We start from the raw sequence: 20,932 nt of genomic DNA, 5'->3' as shown, positions 1-20,932 counted from the left end.
GTAGGACAACTTGAATATTAAATTAAAGAGAACTGTAAATGATCCTGGGGTGAAAAAGAAGATATTCCGAGGACGAGTGATGTTGGTTGGTGCCTTCGCTTCTGGCAAAACGTCTACTAAAAGGAGTTTGTTCGATGAGAAGTATGAAGAGAGTCATATCAGCACTGACGGAGCCGATATTTATGGTGTCGACATAACTGAGTGGATATGTAAAGGTACATCATTGCAATTACAGACCATTATATACCTATATCTTGAGCCACATCATCATCACCAGGTTCACGTTTGCATGCCATGGCGAATACCTCTTAAGCTTGCTTGGTCAGTTGGCTAAAGTGTTCCTTTATTTCCCCAAGGAAACACCGATGAGGGAAGTAGTGGCGAAAAAGTGGCGATGCATGTCCACAGGTTTGATATAATGGGCACTATAACGGCGAACAAAACCAGACGTGCATTGGGTGTGATAAAATGTCATATGCTCATTTGTGTCACAAAGCGCCATAACAAGTTTTATGACAAGAACGAAAATAAACCTAGGGCCCAATGGCTCGAAAAATAAGTGACGCCAGGGGCTATTTTCAAAGGTTATTTTCTTGGGAAATAGTTGTGAAAAGGTGCCTGGTCATATGACCATACATGAAGTGTCGTCCGCAGCTTTGGAACAGCAGTGGTTGGTGAGATCGCGAAGAGCGACGAACTTCTGTAATTATAAGAGCAAGATTTTCCATCTGCATAGGAACTTGAAGAGCTCATTGACAACAAAGACGTTAGTGCAAAAAGGACACAGTGGATATGCTAAGGAAATTTTCGCTCTTTTTCGCCATGAAACTTGCACCACCGTGGCAGCTGCCAAAGATTCGGCCGATAAACTTCTCATAGTGGCGTAATGATACAATAGCATGTGAAGTATTAAAAACTCTATTCGTTGTCTTCATCTGGCTACTTTTTCGTGTATTACCCTCGTGATAATACATTACCAGAAACACGTTCACTATTTCACCTACAACCTCTGCAAATGGCGACGTATTTCTAGTAACGCACGGACGCTAATGATAATAAATGGGCACTTTTGTCCTTATGACCAGTTACTAGGCAATTATTGTATATTACCTAATGTATGCATTTGAACACAGTCCCTCTATCCACTGTGATTTGAACAATACATTACCATGCCAAAGTTGTCCGCAGCGGTCATAGTGTTGACAGGCCGTCCAAATATATCCTTAACAGACCAAGTGACGCCCTATTTTGTACTTAAATCTCTGTTGTCAGTGAGATCTTCAGGACGTTGGAATGCAAATTCTCATTCTGTTTGTCAGAGTCTCGTGGCTCATTGCACTCTGGCAAGCGAACATTATCTCAAAGCCGTAGACAACACACACTCAGGACCTGAATGTATAATTTGAATAAATACTTTACGTTATCACTTTTTTCCTGGCTAGTGCGCGCCAGCTGTAGCTATATTATCATCACATGACTTGTTCCATTGAAAGCTCTTCCACAACGTCTGTTGTGGTAAGGTAAATAGAGTTGTCGTCGTAGGTAGAACGATGTACGATGTCGAAGCACTATAGCAATGGAGCTGAGTGGATAAGGTTTTGATGGCTGCGGAAGTTGTGTTCATAAGCGACAAAGATGAATTATGAGATAATGAGTGTGTTTGAACCAAATTTGAAAGTCTTTTATCGATACTGTCTGGTTTTACTCAATGGTTTACGGTCAGTCATACCCTCTTTTGCACGTGCGTCAAGGAAGGACATGTTTATGAAACTACTGGCGTGTTATGTTTTGATTGGCGTGAAGCAGTGATTCTGGCCTGAGAGCTCACAAAGTAAATATGGTTGCTACGCGAGTGGCAGTACGATGCCATCTCGTCGTATTTTTCACATAATCTCGTGTAATTATCAACCACAAACAAAGCCTCCAAAAAGTTTAACACCTTTGAAGCTCATTTTAATATGAAAAGCCAATAGTCTACCTAGACGACCATGGAACAAAAGGCATGCAAGTGTTGTCACTCTGTCAATGTTACTCTGTGGTCTGGGTTATGTCCATAGAGAGGATATTACGATGGACAATCCAGTGAACCTGCAGCCGCCAACGTCATGAATAATTAACCATGCAATCCTTGGCTCGCAGATTGTAATGAGTTTGAAACTTTCGGCCAGATTTCACCTTTATTTTTAGCACTAGGTAGTTTTTAGATATAGACGTTATGCACAATGTTCAGTACGGTCGAGATGGCGACTGACACTGGTGGTTATTACATCGAATATTACTTCTTTGGATGATTTTCTGGCCAGGTACCGCTCCTAGAAATCAGGATTTGACCCTTGTTAATTTACAGCAAGTTATTTGTCGCCAAATATCGCCTATTTTTGGTCAAATTTAATTTAACCTTTCCATCTATAGAATGGAGAATGTTTCAAGCTTTGCAACGATGGGTCAATGTTCTTGTCAGTGATCGGAGCACGATGGAGCACGATTTTTCGATCACCATGCATTTCCCGGTACGATTGACCTTCGCTCAGAAAAACGCGCGCCACAATCAATCGCCGAGAAATTAACCAGAAGCTGGTAAAGAGTACGAAAAACGTCCAATTACTCTTGTCGAACATGGTCTAGAGTAAAAAAACTCAAAAAAACTATTTCTAAAGAAATCCTTACAATTTTTAACACGGTAGAACGTCGCAAATTGAGTCGACACCTCCGGGTAGCCAACATTCTCACTCGATCGATCAAGGTGGATCTGTCAGGTCAGATCGCGATCTCAGCATAACATTTCAAACTGAACCCACTTAACCTTTAACCGTCATTACATATACAGTATGTGATTGGTTCTTGCCTTAACCTCATTACATATACGGTACGCCATTGGCTTTTCCCAACTACCCTTTATATGGACATAACCCGGACTGCTTATAGTGATGGAAGGCTATAAGAACTGATGTTACTAAGAGCACGCATTAAATGCTGAATTTGCTTCATATTGGAAGGATGCAATATTTAGCAACACGAAAGTCGCATAGCCGCAGACGAGGCGACCTCCGTCCTTTAAAATACTAAGGCCATTGGTGTTTAATGGGCGTAAGTCTCTACAGAAAAAACATTTTCGCAAATTGTGGCTTACCGTACCAAAGTTGGCCTCCAAATACCCTTTCATGCAGCTCCCAAATGACCATAATCACTGCAATAGGACTTCAGCACTTCTTTTGAAGTACCTCGTCAGTACTTAGTTAGTCACTTGAAAGAGGTCAGAGATGAATGGGATTTTGTCAAGGTTGATGACATTTCTGCTGAAAACATTATAAGAAACAACAGAACTAGGCTATGTTCAGTGTAAATGGGAAATATAATTTCTGACATGACTTATCTTACAGTATTATAGGGTTATTCACAAAATACGGCCCTGTATGGACGAGGGCTCAGTGAGTGACGTATTGGACGAGCCGAAGGCGGGTCCAATACGTCACTCACTGAGCCCGAGTCCATACAGGGCCGTATTCTGTGTATTACCTTTATTATACACCTCCCTCCATTAATCGTCCGTATAAACTAATTCTATGGTAAATTTTGAAGGATGCGGCACGCGCGATATGAGTGGAACGCGCGCAATTGTTGAAATAAAATTGCTACAAACCCCTGAAAATTGCCGCGTCGCGCGTCTCCCGTATTCGGGACTCCGCGTACTATACAAAATACGGAAAGTTATTGACTGTCAAACTCCCATAGGTTACGACAGTAGGTGTATAATAATATTTTATATCTTCAATAACAGGACATTTTGCAATCTCATGTGTAATAGTTTGAACATATTTCGTTACTGTTAATATGGAAGCACAAATACTGCCTATGACATATCACCTCGTATAAAGATAGGGCATATACGTTATGTCTACGGAGTTAATCCTTGGAAAAGACAGAATTGTTTTCATGAGTTAGCTTGCAAGATTATAAATATTAGAAAACAGTTTACATTGAGTGATCGTTTCAGATCAGAACAAAATTGCATTTGAAAAATCTGTAACATTTCTCTTCAATGGAGCTGATATTGGATATATTGGAATAGCCTTGTCAGAAGGCTGTACTTCAAAGCATTAATTTTGCTGATGTCCTTTAAAGTTGGAAGGTTACCTTTTGCAAACCTGTTTTTCTTGGCTTTTTGCAGAAGCTGAATTTACCATTTTGCCCAAATTATCCTTTTTTATACTTTCTACTCCCTGTAAGGAATATATCATCTTGCATATGTGATTTATCTTCTTCTTTTTTGCCGTATGATGAACAGGAAATAGAAACGGAGCGTCATAGTCAGCCTGATCAAAAAGAAATACAGGAGATGTTGGAAGACACACTCATATCTGACATGAAGAAGCAAACTCCTATCATTTATAGTGATACACCAGGTCAACAACTTCCTCCGAATTTGGAACGGGGGCCACAACAATCCATCGAGGCGGACTTAAGACATAAAGGAGAGTCAGACATGGTCTTTTTTTCTCGTATTCAGGACCGTCTCAGAGAAGTAAAAGACGTTGGACTCACAGATACTCACTACAGCCTTTGGGACTTTGCTGGAGAAAGCCTGTATTATATAACCCACCAGGTATGTCTCGGACTATATGATAGCACTTCGTCTGCTCAATATTTCCTGTGCTGTCAAAACAGGTATATTATGTTGTACTTCTAGGAGATGTAAGATAATATGTGTATAGGTTGATCGTAGTTCAGGGCTTTTTACCAGAATTAAAGTAAAATTATAGCTCTTTTTTAGAATTTCTGGCTGTTTGCTGGATGTTCTGATATCAAAACTACATACGATGGGAGACTGCGACAAGAAAACTATCTGACAATGTCTACTTCTCCTCTCAAAATGAAATTGCACCTTTGAAAAGCCGATCCTCCCCGTTCGTGTTTGCCACTGGGAAATTTTCCCGTCACCAAACATCAACCTTTTCAAAAAATGCGTTCCCTCAACGAACAGCTTCAGCTATTCTTCTTGTGATTTCCATATTCCAGGCATTTCTAGGCAACAGAGTTATATATTTACTGGTAACTGATTTGACAAAATCACTTGATGACACCGTGACTGCGACTTTAAATGACCAGGAAAGTGATGAAGAACACTCAGTAGGGGAATGGATGGTTAAAGGTATTCCATATATTCTATTTTCTAAAAGAGCCTGACAACTTCTAATTTTTATGGAAACGTGAGGGCAAGTTGATCAATATTTCTATTACTTTCACTCAAATTGAATGATCATTACATACATTGAACACTCTGATAGTATAATTGAGCATTTTCAAAGATTGTGTTAAGTTTACTTTCAATACTTTCCCAACTCTTACTTTTTAGCATTTGGTGTATGTATATATATACATACCAAAGACAGCTTATCTTATGAGGTAAATCAGTATATTTGCATCTCATTTGCATGTCTGTATGTCTGTATGTCTGTCTGTCTGTCTGTCTGTATGTATGTATGTATGTATGTATGTATCTATGTATCTATGTATCTATGTATGTATGTATGTATGTATGTATGTATGTATGTATGTATGTATGTATGTATGTATTAGGTGTGTACAAATTATGATTGAATTAACATGTTTGTATCTTTGGCGTATTGTTTTCAGTTTTTAGTCGAAAAATCCTCTTCCCTGAAACCTCTTGTCCAAATCTTTCGAAAGTTTCTGTCCATGTTCCTCGGGATGATCTCAGTCAAGTTTGTTAAATGTAGTGGAAATGTTCATATTTGTAATTTTGAGGCAATTTCCCCAATTTTTGGTCAAACTGTTTTTCTCCAAAAACTACCCATCTGATAGTTGTGATATATGGTATACAAGTTCATATGGTTGATTTAAATGTGATGTATTAAAATTCTGATGAATTGCATTTTGTATTTTTGGCGCAAGTTTCCTCATTTTAGGTCAATTGTTTTTTCTTCTCAGAAACAACTTGTCTGATTGCTTTGATATCTGGTATACAGGTTTCTAGGGTTTATCTTAATATGATATATTGAAATTAGGATGAAATCGGCAATTTTGTATTTTTTGGGCAACTTTTGCCATTTTTGGTCAAAAGCTTTTTTCTCAAAATTATCTACATAGATTTGAGAATATCAATATCTAGTTGACATGTTCCAGAGATGATTTCAATTAGATGTGTTGAAATTATGATAAATCTGTAAATGCCGTACATATTTTTGCCGCTACTTTTGCCATTTTGTCAGATCGACCTGAAGTGGGCTATCAAAGATTACCTCCTTCATCAACACAGGTGTCACAAAAAATTATCTCTCATAACACAAAGAAGCTCTTTCAGCTGCTATATAGATGGTTTGTTTTAAGTTTTCCGAGAAATATCTTCAATTTTGCGTTTTGTGAAGTTTTCTCTTATTGTTGACGGAAAAAAATTACAGAAATAATTTGCTGTATTGATTTGAAATTTGTTTGTAAATCCCTATGAATGTTCTCATACATATATTGCCATGTCAGGATGAGATATACAATTGTGATATTTTTTTCTTTTTCTTTGTTATTCTTGGTGAAAAATATCTTTACAACAACCATTTCCAACGCAGATTTGAAATTTAGCACGAAGGTTCCATTGAGTGAGAGTACCATAACTCGTTCAGATTGTGTTGATATTAACAAAATAAATAAAACTTGAGGACAGATTTCCTTATTTTTGGCGATTTTTTACCTACAGGAACTAAGAGTACACAATGTGTTGATTTAGTAAGCATTTGATAAGGTAAAACTATATTTGGAGTTGAATGCAGCAAAAACAATCATGAGACAAATATATTCCTATAATTTTTTCAATGTTTAAGAGTATCAAGGTTGTAATAGTTGAATATTTTACACTTTCTGCAATCTGGCCATTGTATCTCTGTATGTAAACATGATCAATATCAAGGGGTGGACCATTTGACATCCATCCTTCGGGTGTCTCGAGGGAAAAAAATTTCCCAGCAAAATACAATTAAAAAACAACCAGAGAAGGTTTGACAAAAAGAAGAGGTGGGAGAGTGGGGAAAAAATAATGTACCATAAATCAGGTAACAAAAAGACAATGCTACCTCTTCAATCTTCCAGACACTTCCAGGATATCAAATGGTCAACCCCTGATGTCTTTGTGCTAATAGTTAACAGTGCAAAGCATCTCGGTTGAAGATGTCAAATTAGGTCAGGATTTGAAAGGAATAGTCAAGTTCACTATAGTTAAAATTCTTATGTTCGTTTCAATGTCGTCATCCTTGTGTAAGTTTTATAAATTGTTCCAGAAGATGATGCACCATTTGTACTGGAATGAAACATTGTTTACTTTTCCCTGTAGAGTTTCTGAATTAATTGTTGTATGTTGAAATACCTTAATGTATCTGGTTCATGAGCAAAAAGTAAACATTGGTTGCATGTTATGTGTTTCAGTCAATGATCTATTATTCATAAAAAATCAAGAAAAGTTTGATTTGTCGATACATATAAATAGCCTTGTTGGTTGTCTTAAAAATAATCACATGAGTAGAAAGAGGACAAGAAACTAATCAAATTGATATAGAAATAACGGGCGACGCGCTGACCATTAACTTTTATCTATGGGCAAGGGCGAGAGGAAAACCAAAATTAACGGGCGAGGCTTGCCGAGCCCGTTTATTTGGCTTTTCTCGAGCCCGCGCCCACAAATAAACGTTCATGGTCAGAGCGGAGTCTGTATTTCCATTATATTATCAACGAATCGTAGAAAAATCGTCAAAACGTGCGAAAATTTCAGAGCGAACGACAACTGAGCCCAAGAACTGAGCAATACGTGACGCACTGTGACGCGCGAAGTAAAAAATTTGCAAATCCGGTGATATTTTCAGAAAAAAGTATCTCAACTTGGCCCACAAGTGCTCCATTTCATTTTGTGTTGATTGTAATTTACGTTTGAGCTGTAAAGTTACGATACTTCGAGTTGTTAATCTTATTATTCATATTGTAAACAGACCATTACTGTATATTGTGGTCAGTCACGTGGTTGAGCTCGACCAATCAAAATGCGACAGGCAGATCATTGTAATATAATGTAGTATATTCACCCAATGTGCCTGTACATTTAACTATTTTATCATTACATACAGCTGTGTGTTATATCTTTATCACTCTCCATGGGATAAGGCACACTAGGAGACCAAGACTAAGTATGTCGGGCTTTAATGAATATTTTCCACATTAAATGTGGCCGGCTTCAAAATGTGGAATGCTTTGATGGCTATCTATAACAGAATGAAATCCTATAGATGTTGACAAAAGAACAAAAAAGAATTTTCACAATCTGCTATATTTCTATTGATAAGACAGTTATTTCTTTATTTTGTACATATAGTAGGAGGGACAATGTATGCGATATTTTTATTGAAAAGCATAGAATTGTATATATATTTTTGAAGTCCCTGTTCCAGTTGCAAAACGCTGAGAATTGCTGTATTTTACCTGTGTGTTTGTGGTAGATACATGCTCAACTGTAAATGGAAGTCAGCATTACCAAAAAAATATTAATGAGCAATAAAAGAGTAAACTTACGTGAAAATCTCATAAACATTAGTCAGATTGCCTGGCAAGGCAGCCAACATACCATATTATACTGAAGGTGTTGCATTGACGTCACCATAAGTGAATCAAAAGAAGTTGTGGTACACAGATCTTGGAGACAACCAGCCTTTCATTTACAAGATGCAGGATAACATCAGTATATCAACAAAAAGTGTCGTCTGTATAGACAGTAAACTTTGCTGCTTAATCCAACAAGGTCAGGCTACTAATCACAAACTCTTACATATGTAGATGTAAATATGACAATTTTGTATGGAATGAATGCTTGGAAATTTGGTTTGAGAGGTGATTTTTCTTTCCATTGTCATGTTGTATATTTATTGAATTATTTGTCTGTGTAAGTCAAGTAATGGCTTCTATACAAATCTCTTGGTTTGATGCATTTAAATGTGGTTAGAAGGCTTTAAACTGACGTACAAATCTAATGCCATGGGCTCCTTGGTATGTATAGTGTTGTGCTTGGAAGTTTCCCCATTTATCTATGATACTGCAATGCTTGTTTAATGGGTGGCAGTTTGGGACATACCATTATCACGTAGGTGTGGCAGCATCATTAACAGTGGAAGCTCTAAAGAATGCCCATTATTACATGTTACCTTAGTCTTCGATTGTGCAACCATAGACCTTAGAGAGACCAAATATTGTCTACATTAATTCTATGCAAGAGGACACCTTTACTTTGGTATGGCAGATTGTATCACTAATTATGATGTACTAGGTTTCATGGTATTGTATAAGTGTTTGTGATCAATGGTTGCAACAGTTGCCAACAATTTCATACTTCAATGGACAGCGCATCATTTTTTTTCAAATCCACTTGACTATGAATATCACCAGCCAAAGGTCCATAGAAGCTATTAAATATCGTGTATACACTCCACCCTGGCTTGCCACGTGTAACCAAGTGTGAGCACAGTGTCATGACGTATTTCCTTTCTCTGACCATCTTGGTAATATATGATAATAATGTGACTTTTTGAAGAGCGAACAGCAACGCCATTCACCTCTTTCACTTCAGTTGTGCGTCCATATATGTTATTTCCATTGCTTAGCCTGTTGAATATCTCTTTCTTGCATGAATTATTAGCGTCACTTTTACACTACACTCAGTGTGACAGTTTTCGGACAGGGTAGTAAATTTCTCCCAAAGTCGTTTCGTAAAGGACCAGCAATACGAAATCTTATTACCATACCTTTCGAAACTTTATTGTGGTTATCCTCAAACTCAGTTGACACGACGGGAGTGATATTTCGGGGTCAAAGTTGCCAAAGTTTTGACCCCATGTCGATGGCGTAGTAATCGGACTGCAATCCCAGAAATCGGACGTCGTGTTTGGAATGTGATAAGGAGATACGTATTGATAATTTGAAACTTCAAACCACCGATTTTTAATGTCGATGTGTTTAGAAAGCTGTATATAAGAATATTTCATGATAATTAGTTATGTTTAATCCATGGACGACTCAACCATATTTCGACGTGTGTGGCGCTTACTTTACCGCACATGGCTGTGTGTGTTGCTTTCGGCACCTTGTATCGTATGTGTGGCTAACTTCGCTAAGTTTGTTCAGTGAGTATTACTTATAATTGTTTCCATCGCATATTTTGTTTGTATTAGAATCGCACAGGCATTATTTAATAAAAATAGCGAGTATATTTCATCGTATGGAATTATTTACCTGTCAAGTTTTTACGCGGTAAGTCACTTACTACGTTCGTTCACACGATTATGCTAAATATTGTCTGTCCGAAAACTTGTTCACTTCTTACGTTCATTAAATGTACTTTTTTTTCTCGAAACAACTGCGCAGTTTTCGTTAAAACTACATGCAATCGTAGCGAACAATGGAAAGAATATTTTCAAAATCATTATTCTCCCCCACATTCAAAATTCAATGCTAAATCAGGACTTTAGTCAAAATTTCAGTTACTTTGACCTGACGGCAGTATGTTGACAGTATCACTGACGCGGTGTCAGACGACAATTTGTGACCGCCGCTCGTAGCACCCTCAATAGCTTCTACCCAAAAAAACGGGACAACAATATTAATATGAGGACACATGACCTGTAAAACGCTATCGATACGGAGCGAAGTGAGTGAAACTAACAGCATGTCACTAAATGTCCGAAAACTGAGGTCGTCCGAAAACTGTCACACTGAGTGTACAATAACATGTGTTTCCAAAACTTATAGTTTTTTTTTACTTAGCATAACATGAGTGAAACACATGGTATTTTCATTTTGTTTTGTTTGTTTGCTGTTTTGTTTCAAAATGTAACTATAATTTCTCCCAGATATATTACTGCAAGTAAGATTTTGATTTAACATGACGATCTAAACAAAACGTAACATTGAATAAGCAACGCATGAAGTCATTGGTGCTTGTTCGATTCGGGTCCGTGGCTTATATGTGTATGGTAACAAAAACGTATTGCCTTGAGGAGGACAACCTTGATTATCGTGAGCGAAATCGCACAAACGATATATCACAGTTATACCATAGAAAACAATGTATACGCCTGATATCCAACTACCATGCACATTTTGGTATGATTTTTTTGTTTTACAAAATATGTTAACAACTTAACCTTTGACAACCTATCTCAGCAATATTTCGTCATTCAAGGAAGTTCAGACCCCAATACATAACCGCAAACCAATCTCAACGTCATGAGTTGATATAACGTCTGTGATCTTTTAATTTTCACAGACTTCCTCTGCTTCTGGATGAATTCCATCCATTCCTACCGATGCCTTCACGGGAAAACAAGGAATATGAAAGGAAGAAAAGTATCAGCTCCACCAGTCATTATTGTTGGAACTAAGAAGGATCTGCTTCAAGAGGTATTGATCTGCTTACATATTTATCAATGCTTTAGATCCAGTTATCAAAGAAGGGGTTTTAAAGGGAAACAGTCGGCGGAACTTCTTGTTCACAAACATTGTATTTCGTGCATGATATCTAGATGCACCGCATCATAGCAGCAACATTTAAATTATACGATGTAGATTATAAAAGACATGTTTGAACTTTCATCAATCACCATCGTACCTTGGATACAGTACGGTCGTATAGGTCCCATACGACATTTGAGCGCAGTTCCGACGACTGCATCCCTTTAATCAATGTTGTCTTTCTGATTTCGTTTATGTGTAAGCGTACATGTCTCCGCGTCGCTCTATTTTACTGAGACATCTTAGGAACGTATTATCGTATGGGAATGAAATATGGTCAATATGAGATTTATTTTTGAAGGCTAGAATTGATTAGAATTCTATGTCTGTAGCTTGCATGATAATGAAGTCAGAGAGATTTTAGTTATTAAGAAGAGGGTTTTGACGGAGGAAATCAGGATGTTCCATCATGTAAAATGACTCTCTACGAATACTCTTTTCTAAAATGTTAGTGTCCTCCTTCAAAAACCTTGAAAGTTTAAAATGTATCTATGACAATAATAGAAACTTTTACGTTGTTTAGGCCTAAATATGTAAGACGCCGTTCAGGTATCTCAGAGCGGGATCCTTCCTTCAATATAACAAGCGCATAAGAAATGGCAGGGGCAGAAAAGAAAATGAGGGGGGTGAGCGAAAAAGAAATTGTTGTGAATCAGTGAATCAGTGAATTTTTTTGATTTATTGGTCTAAGCCAACTTGAGTTAATCTAACTCTGGCCAGGTCAATTGCTCCTGCCGAAGAGCACACAGAATGACGATCATGAGAGAGTAGACAAATTGTGAATTCTGGCTAATTGCCATGTTGTAAAAAACTGAGCACAGTGACCTACCAATTTTTTTTTTTTAAAAAGTACAAGACATATATGAATTAGATGCTACTCAAAATTGACAATACCGGAAAGATAAAAAATTCCATCAAATAAATGTTTTCCTCTCTGAAATGTTGGGTGTAATAATGGCAAATTTAGATAAAAAATAAATAATTCCATTTAGTCACATATTTATTCATTTAGTCTCTACTGTTCAAAGTTTTACTTTTGTATTATTTTATGACAAGTATGTGAAAATTTAGAAAATCAAGCATGGTGACCCCATCTTTCTTTAATATTTGATTTTTCTCATATGCCAGACTTCAAAAATTGTGTTCTTCCATGTGTTGCCTGATCTTGTGTACAAGTATGTTTTACTGTCATGAGTGTCATTTGACACAAACTCTTCTTCAACTACCATGTACATCGATCAGAGTCAGAGCTATCTCTGTCACTGTTCAGGTATGCAGTGACAGTGACACTGCAGTAGCAGAGCAGTATCTGATAATGACACTGCCTGTAAGGCAGTAGCTTTGATAATTTTGACAATATCTTTGTTCAGTTTACACAACTGCATTCTTGTTCTACTCTCTGCAGCATGTTGAACTGTCCAGTATTCAGCTTGCTATCACAGCCTATGTATGTGTACCAGTATGTCTACCATGCATTTGTATCACTGACAACTGACTGTCAGTCTGGACTCTAATTAAATTATCACCTAATACATATTTATATACAGGCTTTGTCGACAAACTGAATATTATGTGTTTGAGCATGCTGTAGGGAGACAGCAAGAAACTGTAGTTGATATATTGCATAGAAATATTGCAAAAATCATCAACAGTTGCAGCTTCTGCCCTGTTACTAGGCTTGTTTGGTTTTTTACAACAAATCACACGTTTAGATTTTTTCGAGATAAAAGTCATGAAATGTAAGAAAAATGGTTCTAGATTTGGTTAAATTATTACTGACATTACAACAATTCGATGACATAAAATGATATTCAAATTTCATTAAATTACCTACAAAACTTGGAATTGGAAAATGTAAAACATAAAGGGGAACCAAAAAGTTTCAAGTACCCCCTACAGGTAGATTAAAATTTTCTAGTCCCCCCTCTACTACCCCCAAAATTCCCCCCCCCCCCCAACCATTTTTTTGTGAACACAGCCCAAGGTAATCAATTACGATGTCATGAACAATATTCAGTCCGGGTCATTTCCAAAATTGGCGACTCATTATGATAATGTATTCCGACTATAAGCCAATCATCGACCAGATAACGTCATTAATAAAGTAGAGGTCACGCCAGGGTCACAAATCACCCGCCAAGAGTGATCGGCAGTTTTCGGCCGCTTATTAAGCCTCTGCCTTATGAAGTTCAACAAATTTTGACTGTCAACATGATCCACGTGTTCTGCAGAAGATCATAGCCACCAACGAGTCCGATAAGTGGAAAAATTGTTGAGATATTTACGATTTATATCCTATGGAAGACCGGTCACGACATGCGACATGCGAGTTTTTTTAAACTGCGACCTGGAGCAGTGGAGTTCTAATATGGCGTTTGCATACATGTCATTTCGTTCTCCTCCTAACGATGGATTACAGAGCTAGAGACGAGCTTATTTCTGCCATACTTCTACAATGAATACACCGTGGGAGAAATAGCGGCCACGTTAGGACTCAGACATGTATGGAAGACCGGTCACGACCTGCGACATACAACCTGCGTCTTTAAACTGTGATCTGCGATCTAACCCTAACCTAGCCCTGCGTACGATGCTGTGTGTTCCGCTACAGCTAATCGCCCGCTCACCACGTAACGGGGCGATTAGCTGTAGCGGAACACACAGCATGGTACGCAGGGCTAACCCTAACCCTAACCTCTAACGCTAACTAACCCTAAGTTATGCCGTTACGATTTCCCTCCCTTGCCTAACCTCCAGGGTTGAGAGCGATGTAAGGCTTTTTACCAGAGAAAATCTAACCTCTAACCCTAACCCCTACCCTAACCCTAACCTCTAACCCTAACCGTAACCGCAGATCGCAGTTTTAAAAACTCGCATGTCGCATGTCGTGACCGGTCTTCCATAATATCCACCGCCAGTTTATCAATTTCTCTCAAGTATCGAGAATCATTTTGTAGATGTTCGTCACCTCTATTAGAAATACTGTTTTCAAATTCATTTGTGTAGGTACGCGTATGGCATTTTGCGATATCAGAGCTTTAAAATGATACCTAAGTCGCTAAGTTGTGATTGTTCGACGCAGACTAAAAATGGTACGTACGCGATTTTGAAAATGTGTGTTTACAGAGTGGCCACCGACTGTTCGAGATGATACCAGAATTCGGCGCAATTAATTATTATTTTACAAACGACATCCGTATTTCCATGAAATGTGCAACGCTAAGGGTTTGGCAAAACCCTCTTCCACAACCGACAATATTTTGACACGGATCTGCGCAATGCGATATTACATGAAAAAAAGTTATGTAAATAGTGCATTGGAGGTGTTCATAGCAAGATAGAGTTCAACACATGTTGTGCACGTAACGATGGACGCATGTGGAGGTTGCCGGGAAATACAACTTTGCTGATGGCGCGCTTTCCTCTGATCGGCTAATGAAAGGAAGAAATATTATGGTATAGCCTCGCCAATTTGGAAATGACCCAGACTAATATTGTATACTGAGGAGAACTAAGAGAAAGTGTCTGGCCGATGCGTGAGCTTTAAACGGACCTTATGGGACCACAAAAAACAAAACTAACTGCGCAGTACATGTGTCTGGAACATAAATCGTACGTTGTTTTGAAACAGTCTATTAGCATGATTAGGACGTATATATATGTGGGACAATTTAAAGTTATTTGTAAGTATTACATGGGTATCTTATCCCCATTTTACACATAGTCATACCTGTTTATTCAGTTGCAATTTGACAACAAAGGAGGATGTTAGCATTTCATTACATATGACTTCATTATTGATCACTCATTGATTTTATTTATATAGGTGTTGACGTCCACAGATAATATGGATACTCTGCTGACGGGCAGTTAAAGAAAATCAAAAAATATATAGTTTCAAATGTTTTCAGTGCAGCAAATACACACAAAGTCAGATATATTGCAATCGATAACAAGTCAAGACAGAACTGCCAGACAAGTGATGCTGCCGTTGGAGAGCTCCGTCAATGGATAAGAGAATTATCAACTGATGATTATTTCTGTGACGAAGTTCCAGTTAAGTGGATACACTTAGAGCTTTTACTCAGGAAGGAGAAGAAAGATACCTTGGAGTTACAAGCAGCTTACAAACTTGGAGCAGATCTTGGACTGGATACAAATGAAGTGCATAAAGCCCTGGTTTATCTTCATAGCGTTGGCGAGATCTTACACTATGACAGTCTACCGGAACTGAAAGAAACGGTGATTGTGAATGTTTGTTGGTTGGTCAACCTGTTCAAGGTACTCATTACGAAGGCTATCACTTGCGAGGACGATTTGCAAGCCGATGCTCCGATATCTGTCCAGGCAGAAGCACTACGTGGGGGAATATTATATGAGACCGTCGTCGACGACGTGTTAAAAAAAGAAAATCGACTGAATGACAAGGAAATCATCCTGAAGACAATGGAGCTGTATGACATCCTATCAGAGGTACCCTTTAAAACTCCAGATGCTCAACACAGAGCAAAATACTATGTTCCGTGCTTTCTCACGAAATACCTTGATGACAAAGAAAAAATCGTTGTATCAAGAAAGAGTGAGCCATGTTGTCCAATCTACTTTCACTTTCCAGGAAACTTCTTACCTGAAGGCCTTTTTTATAGATTTATTGTCCGCTGTCTACGAAAATGGCCAAGCGAATCGATTCCTCTCTACAAGAATTATGCCCGCTTCTTTGTACGAGATAAAGGTTTTCACTTTATCGTACATCGAATCGGGGCCGACATAATGTTACGAGCACTTACACAGTCAGAGAATCAACAGTTTCATCCGACAACATTTCACGACCTCCGCCGTACAGCTGAAGGCGAGTTACAGCATGTGGTCGGTACCTATGCACCCGGCTTATCATTTGATGTTTGTTTGAAGTGCTCCGGAGAAAACCACAAACACGAAGGCTTACAACCCGGTTCTATGGATTTGGACGATGGATGTGTTCAAATCGAAGAGAAGGATGGCACTGCTTCAGCAGTCTGTAGGATATTGCAAGACTATGTACATCCCCTAAATTTGAAGCCATGGTATTTTAAAGCCAGTAGTAAGTGTCACTTTCTTTTTTATCCCAGTAAAGTATGACCCAATACCTTCCTGAAGTTATTATCCAGGAAGTGTTTAAATGGAGTAATCTGTGAAACTCAGCGAGAAAAAACACAAACACGGCGTCTTTATGGGCAACATCTTTTGGGTCACAAGAAAGACTTATTTGTAAACAATGACATACGAGAAAATGACAGACTGGAAAATTGACGGGAGATTTGAGTCAATTTTTATTTACTTTTATTGGACAGTTACAAAATAATATTTCTGACACTATGAATAAATTGTATTGCGATTGAATCTTTTAAAACATTCTATTGTCATTGCAGTGATCATGTACTCTTACTAGCACCTAATGGCTTTGGTCATTTAAAGCCTTTAAAGTATTTAGCATTTCGACCAATTGCACAATACTATGGTCACAACATGCCAAACAAATAATTTACCGTTCCATGTTATATATTCTGTGACTAGTGGTCTGAGAATACAAAACTTCAATAACCATTTAGTGATTGCAATCGTTTACGAGTATGATTCTGCTTTATTGATATTGCAGAGATGCTATTTGCAACACCTGGGGTCAAACCTTCAGAACAGCCCGAGGAAATACAGAAAAAGCGGTAATATTCTTTGAAAAAAATATCTCACAATGGTGCTAGATTTCATACATCTGCCGTTTCCGTAATGATACGAACATTTTTGTTATCTTACTATCTCGTACCTCTTTCAAGTTGCATTACTTTTGTCAGTTTCAATTTTATTTGCTATACTCTCCACCACTTTTCAACTTTGAAGTTGAAAATTTCAACTTGTCGATCATTGATAGAAAGCGGCGTCCTTCACACATGTTCATATTTTAATCGCAAACTTCAGATCAACGTGTATTTATATACTTACGAAAGGAAATGCACGCACTTACTGTGGCACTCCTTCAAGATATGGAGTCTTTTGAGTATGCAAAAACAATGTTCGGTTGGTAATCCAAAGAATACCTTGATTCGTCACCGGTGCTCAGATTCACAGGTTCCACGTCCTAGTGCAGGCTTCGTAAGATTTCATTGAAACATGATAAACTGTTTCTAACAACAAAGTCAAGTTATTTTTAACACCTATGCTGTACATGAAACTCGAGCTCGCTATGGGAAACAAAGGAGAAGCTTCATACCATTTAACTGCAAGAGAGAGTGAAGTGGATGCATTTTCTAAGTAACAAATACCACGAGGTGGCAATAATTTGATCTTTATAAGATCAGAGAGGTGCAAAGGTTATTAGCTAAGTACGGTTTATTACAATGTGTTATTATATCTCTTATCTTTTTGTTCATTTGCTTTTTTTTTCTTTTTCTTTTCTTAGCGCTCGTTTCAGTGATAGAAGTCTACTGGTCATCAATGACGAGTGGGGAACCCAAAAGGGGGGAATCTCGACAGTAAATAGGCTTATCTCTGGGTTAGCTGCTGAAATTGGTCAAGTTTACGCCACAGCTCTGAAAAGAAACACGGAAGATATTGATGATGCGCGCAGGAGGGGAATTAAGCTAATACTACCCAAAGTCTTGGGCGACAGAAGTCCAGATTTAGATTGGCTCAACACCTATTACACTCTTCACTTCAAAGAAATAAAAGAAATTGAAGACCTTGAAGTCATCATAGGTCACCAACCTGTCACATCTCGGGCTGCGCTGAACATTCGCAATGAATGGTTTCGTTCAAAGAAGGTAATACTGTTCAACCATGTCATACCAGAAGACACGGACGTGCATAAAGATGAATGGGCACCAAGCACAGTGCAGAAGAAAGAGGATGAACTTTGCGATCATGCAACGGACGCAAAAGTTGTATTCTCAGTTGGTCACAGGATATACAGTCACTTTCAAAACAAGTTCCGTAGTCATAGATCCATCATACATGAACTTTTCATTCCCAGCCTGATGAAAGTTTTTTTGAAATCGACATACAGAAACCATTACCGTCAGCCAAAGGTACAGATATTGACCTTCGGCAGAGTCGACGGTGTACAAGGTTTAAAGGGTTATGATATTGCTGCCGCAGCTTTAGGAAAGGTGGTGGAATATTTCAAGAATAAAAATAAACCAGCTCACAAGATTCCTGTATGGAAAATCCGTGGTATTCAGCAAGAGCTCGACAAGCAGAAAGAACAGGAAAAGGCTGAAAACATCATGAAGCTAATCAACGATGGTCACCTACAATCCATTCCAGCACCGTACGCAACGCAAAAAGAAATTCAAAAGGATTTACAACAGAGTCACCTGTGTTTGATGCCATCCCGGAATGAGCCATTTGGTATGGTAGGAATGGAAGCCATGGCTGCTGGTTTGCCAGTCCTCATCACCAGTAATTCTGGCCTTGCTGATTTACTGAAGGAGCACTCCCCCGAGAGTTATTCCGAGGTTATAGTTGAGACCGTCTGAATGATGCAGGGAAGAAGAAAACCATCGAAAATTGGAAAAGACAGCATCAAGAAGGTTTTGAACAACTATGATGCAGCATTTGACAGAGCACAGGAAATGCAAACATGGCTAAGAGATTGCGAGGTAATAAGAAAAACACATGAAGATTTCAAAGACGTGTGCTGATCATATACCGGTAAAAACAGTCATCAGATTACAAAGTGGACAAGTGAACAGATTGAACAATGCAGCGAATTGCTCCTATAACGGATGCAGCAACAGAATTATCCAGACAAAATATTCAATATGATAAGTGTTCACCGTAGAAAAGTGTAATCTCAAAGTATTTTATACCAAATTAAAAAGATGAAGCATTGCAATTAAAAGATAATTGTGACCCGTGGTTTTATTTGGAATGTAAGAAGCAACCAATTAAAATAAGGGAGCTTCGTTTTCAGAGTAGAAAAAGATATTTAGTTATTCCACAGCTGTATTACATCCATTTCTCTAATGTTTTACTGAGTGTATCAAACTTTGAATTTCTAAAGAATCCTGGCCCATTGTTCAGTGTTTGATGAGGCTGCCTCTTGTGATGAGTAAATGAAAAATGCCCAATGATAATACTTTACGGTGCTGTAGCTTAGTATCAGTGAAGGTGAGGCCAGTCTTGCCTTAGAGCTTTGCTTCTTCTTGAAATGCATCTTATGGTGGTGAATTGAAATAGCTGACTGAAGGGACACTTTCTGTCTTCAGTGAAGGATAATATTGTAAATTACTGAAACTCCTTTCAGATTCCTCTGATAGTACTGTTTTTGTAGCTCAATCGGGTTCTTTCCTGCACAGCATTTTGTGTTCAACAATATTTGCTTGTTAGTCCTCATGGACACCGTCTGGGGAACTTTTAGGTTTGGCCATGTCCGTGCGTCTGTCCGTCTGTTCATGCAGATATCTCAGAGATGCCTGAGCGATTTCATTAAAACTTGGTACAAGGATTACTCCTTATGTCACACACATATACATATGCACGTCAATTTGTTTAGCGATCTGATCCAATACGGTCGCCTGACGGCCGTTTTATTGAAAAAAGCAGGGACTATGTCATTGACGATGACTTTTTGAAAAATCTCTGTTTCTAGAGCGACTGCACTAGAAAATTTCATGAAACTTTGTAAAGATGTTCTGATAGCACACAATGAGATATGTCAGTATTGCATCAATTAATTGTTAATTTGCTTATTTGATTAATTTTTGTCATTAGGGTGATATGTCTAGAAATACTGCAGCAAATTTGATAAAACTTGGTACAGATCTTAAGCGCTTAGTTCATATAAGTTTACAAAGACACATAGTAGCGTCATGCGAATTAAGTGCTAATTTGCATATTTAATGAACTTTCCTTATTAGTGGGGCATCTCCGGAACCACAGCATCAAATTTTATGAAACATGGTACAGATGTTGATCTCACAGTACTTTACAACTGTGAGAAGACGTTTAACAGTATCATATCAATTAATTGCTAATTTGCATATTTTTGTGGATTTGTAATTAGTGTGATATGTCTAGGAATGTTGCATCAAATTTGATAAAACGCAGCACACATGTTGATCTTTTGTGGTGTAATGGCGTGCATTGATAAGTAGTAGTATCAGTTAATTAGCTACTGATTTGCATATTTAATAAATTTTCTTCATTAGACTGATATGTCAAGACATTATTAATGAAAGTTCATGAAACTTGGTACGGATGTTGAGCTCACATTGTTTTAACATTTAAATGAAGACATTTATCAGTGTCATTGAAATTAATTGCTAATTTGCATATTTGATGAAATTCCCTTATTAGTGGACTGTATACAGAAATAACGCATCAAATTTGATGAAACTTGGTACAG

General features: G+C 37.9%; 1 protein-coding gene across 1 annotated transcript; it reads left to right on the top strand.

Annotated features, from left to right (window-relative positions):
• Positions 1 to 12,149: 12,149 nt before the first annotated feature.
• Positions 12,150 to 20,560, top strand: LOC139133626 (uncharacterized). Its single transcript, XM_070700374.1, has 5 exons — positions 12,150 to 12,179; positions 12,959 to 13,012; positions 15,424 to 16,633; positions 17,189 to 17,252; positions 17,987 to 20,560. Exons 1-5 carry the CDS (start codon positions 12,150 to 12,152, stop codon positions 19,059 to 19,061), a joined length of 2,433 nt encoding a protein of 810 aa, XP_070556475.1. The 3' UTR covers positions 19,062 to 20,560.
• The last annotated feature ends 372 nt before the right edge of the window (positions 20,561 to 20,932 follow it).

Source organism: Ptychodera flava, chromosome 5, assembly GCF_041260155.1.
Source record: "Ptychodera flava strain L36383 chromosome 5, AS_Pfla_20210202, whole genome shotgun sequence".
NCBI classification, from domain to species: Eukaryota; Metazoa; Hemichordata; class Enteropneusta; family Ptychoderidae; genus Ptychodera; species Ptychodera flava.
This window is presented reverse-complemented; position numbering and strand designations above follow the sequence as displayed.

Excerpts from the sequence above, each read along its gene's own strand:
- LOC139133626 (XM_070700374.1), top strand. The coding sequence starts at position 12,150 with ATGGCAGGGGCAGAAAAGAAAATGAGGGGG. Across the intron at positions 13,013-15,423 it reads CAGCCTATGTATGTGTACCA|TTAAAGAAAATCAAAAAATA; the intron begins GTATGTCTACCA and ends GCTGACGGGCAG. Across the intron at positions 17,253-17,986 it reads GAGGAAATACAGAAAAAGCG|CGCTCGTTTCAGTGATAGAA; the intron begins GTAATATTCTTT and ends TTCTTTTCTTAG.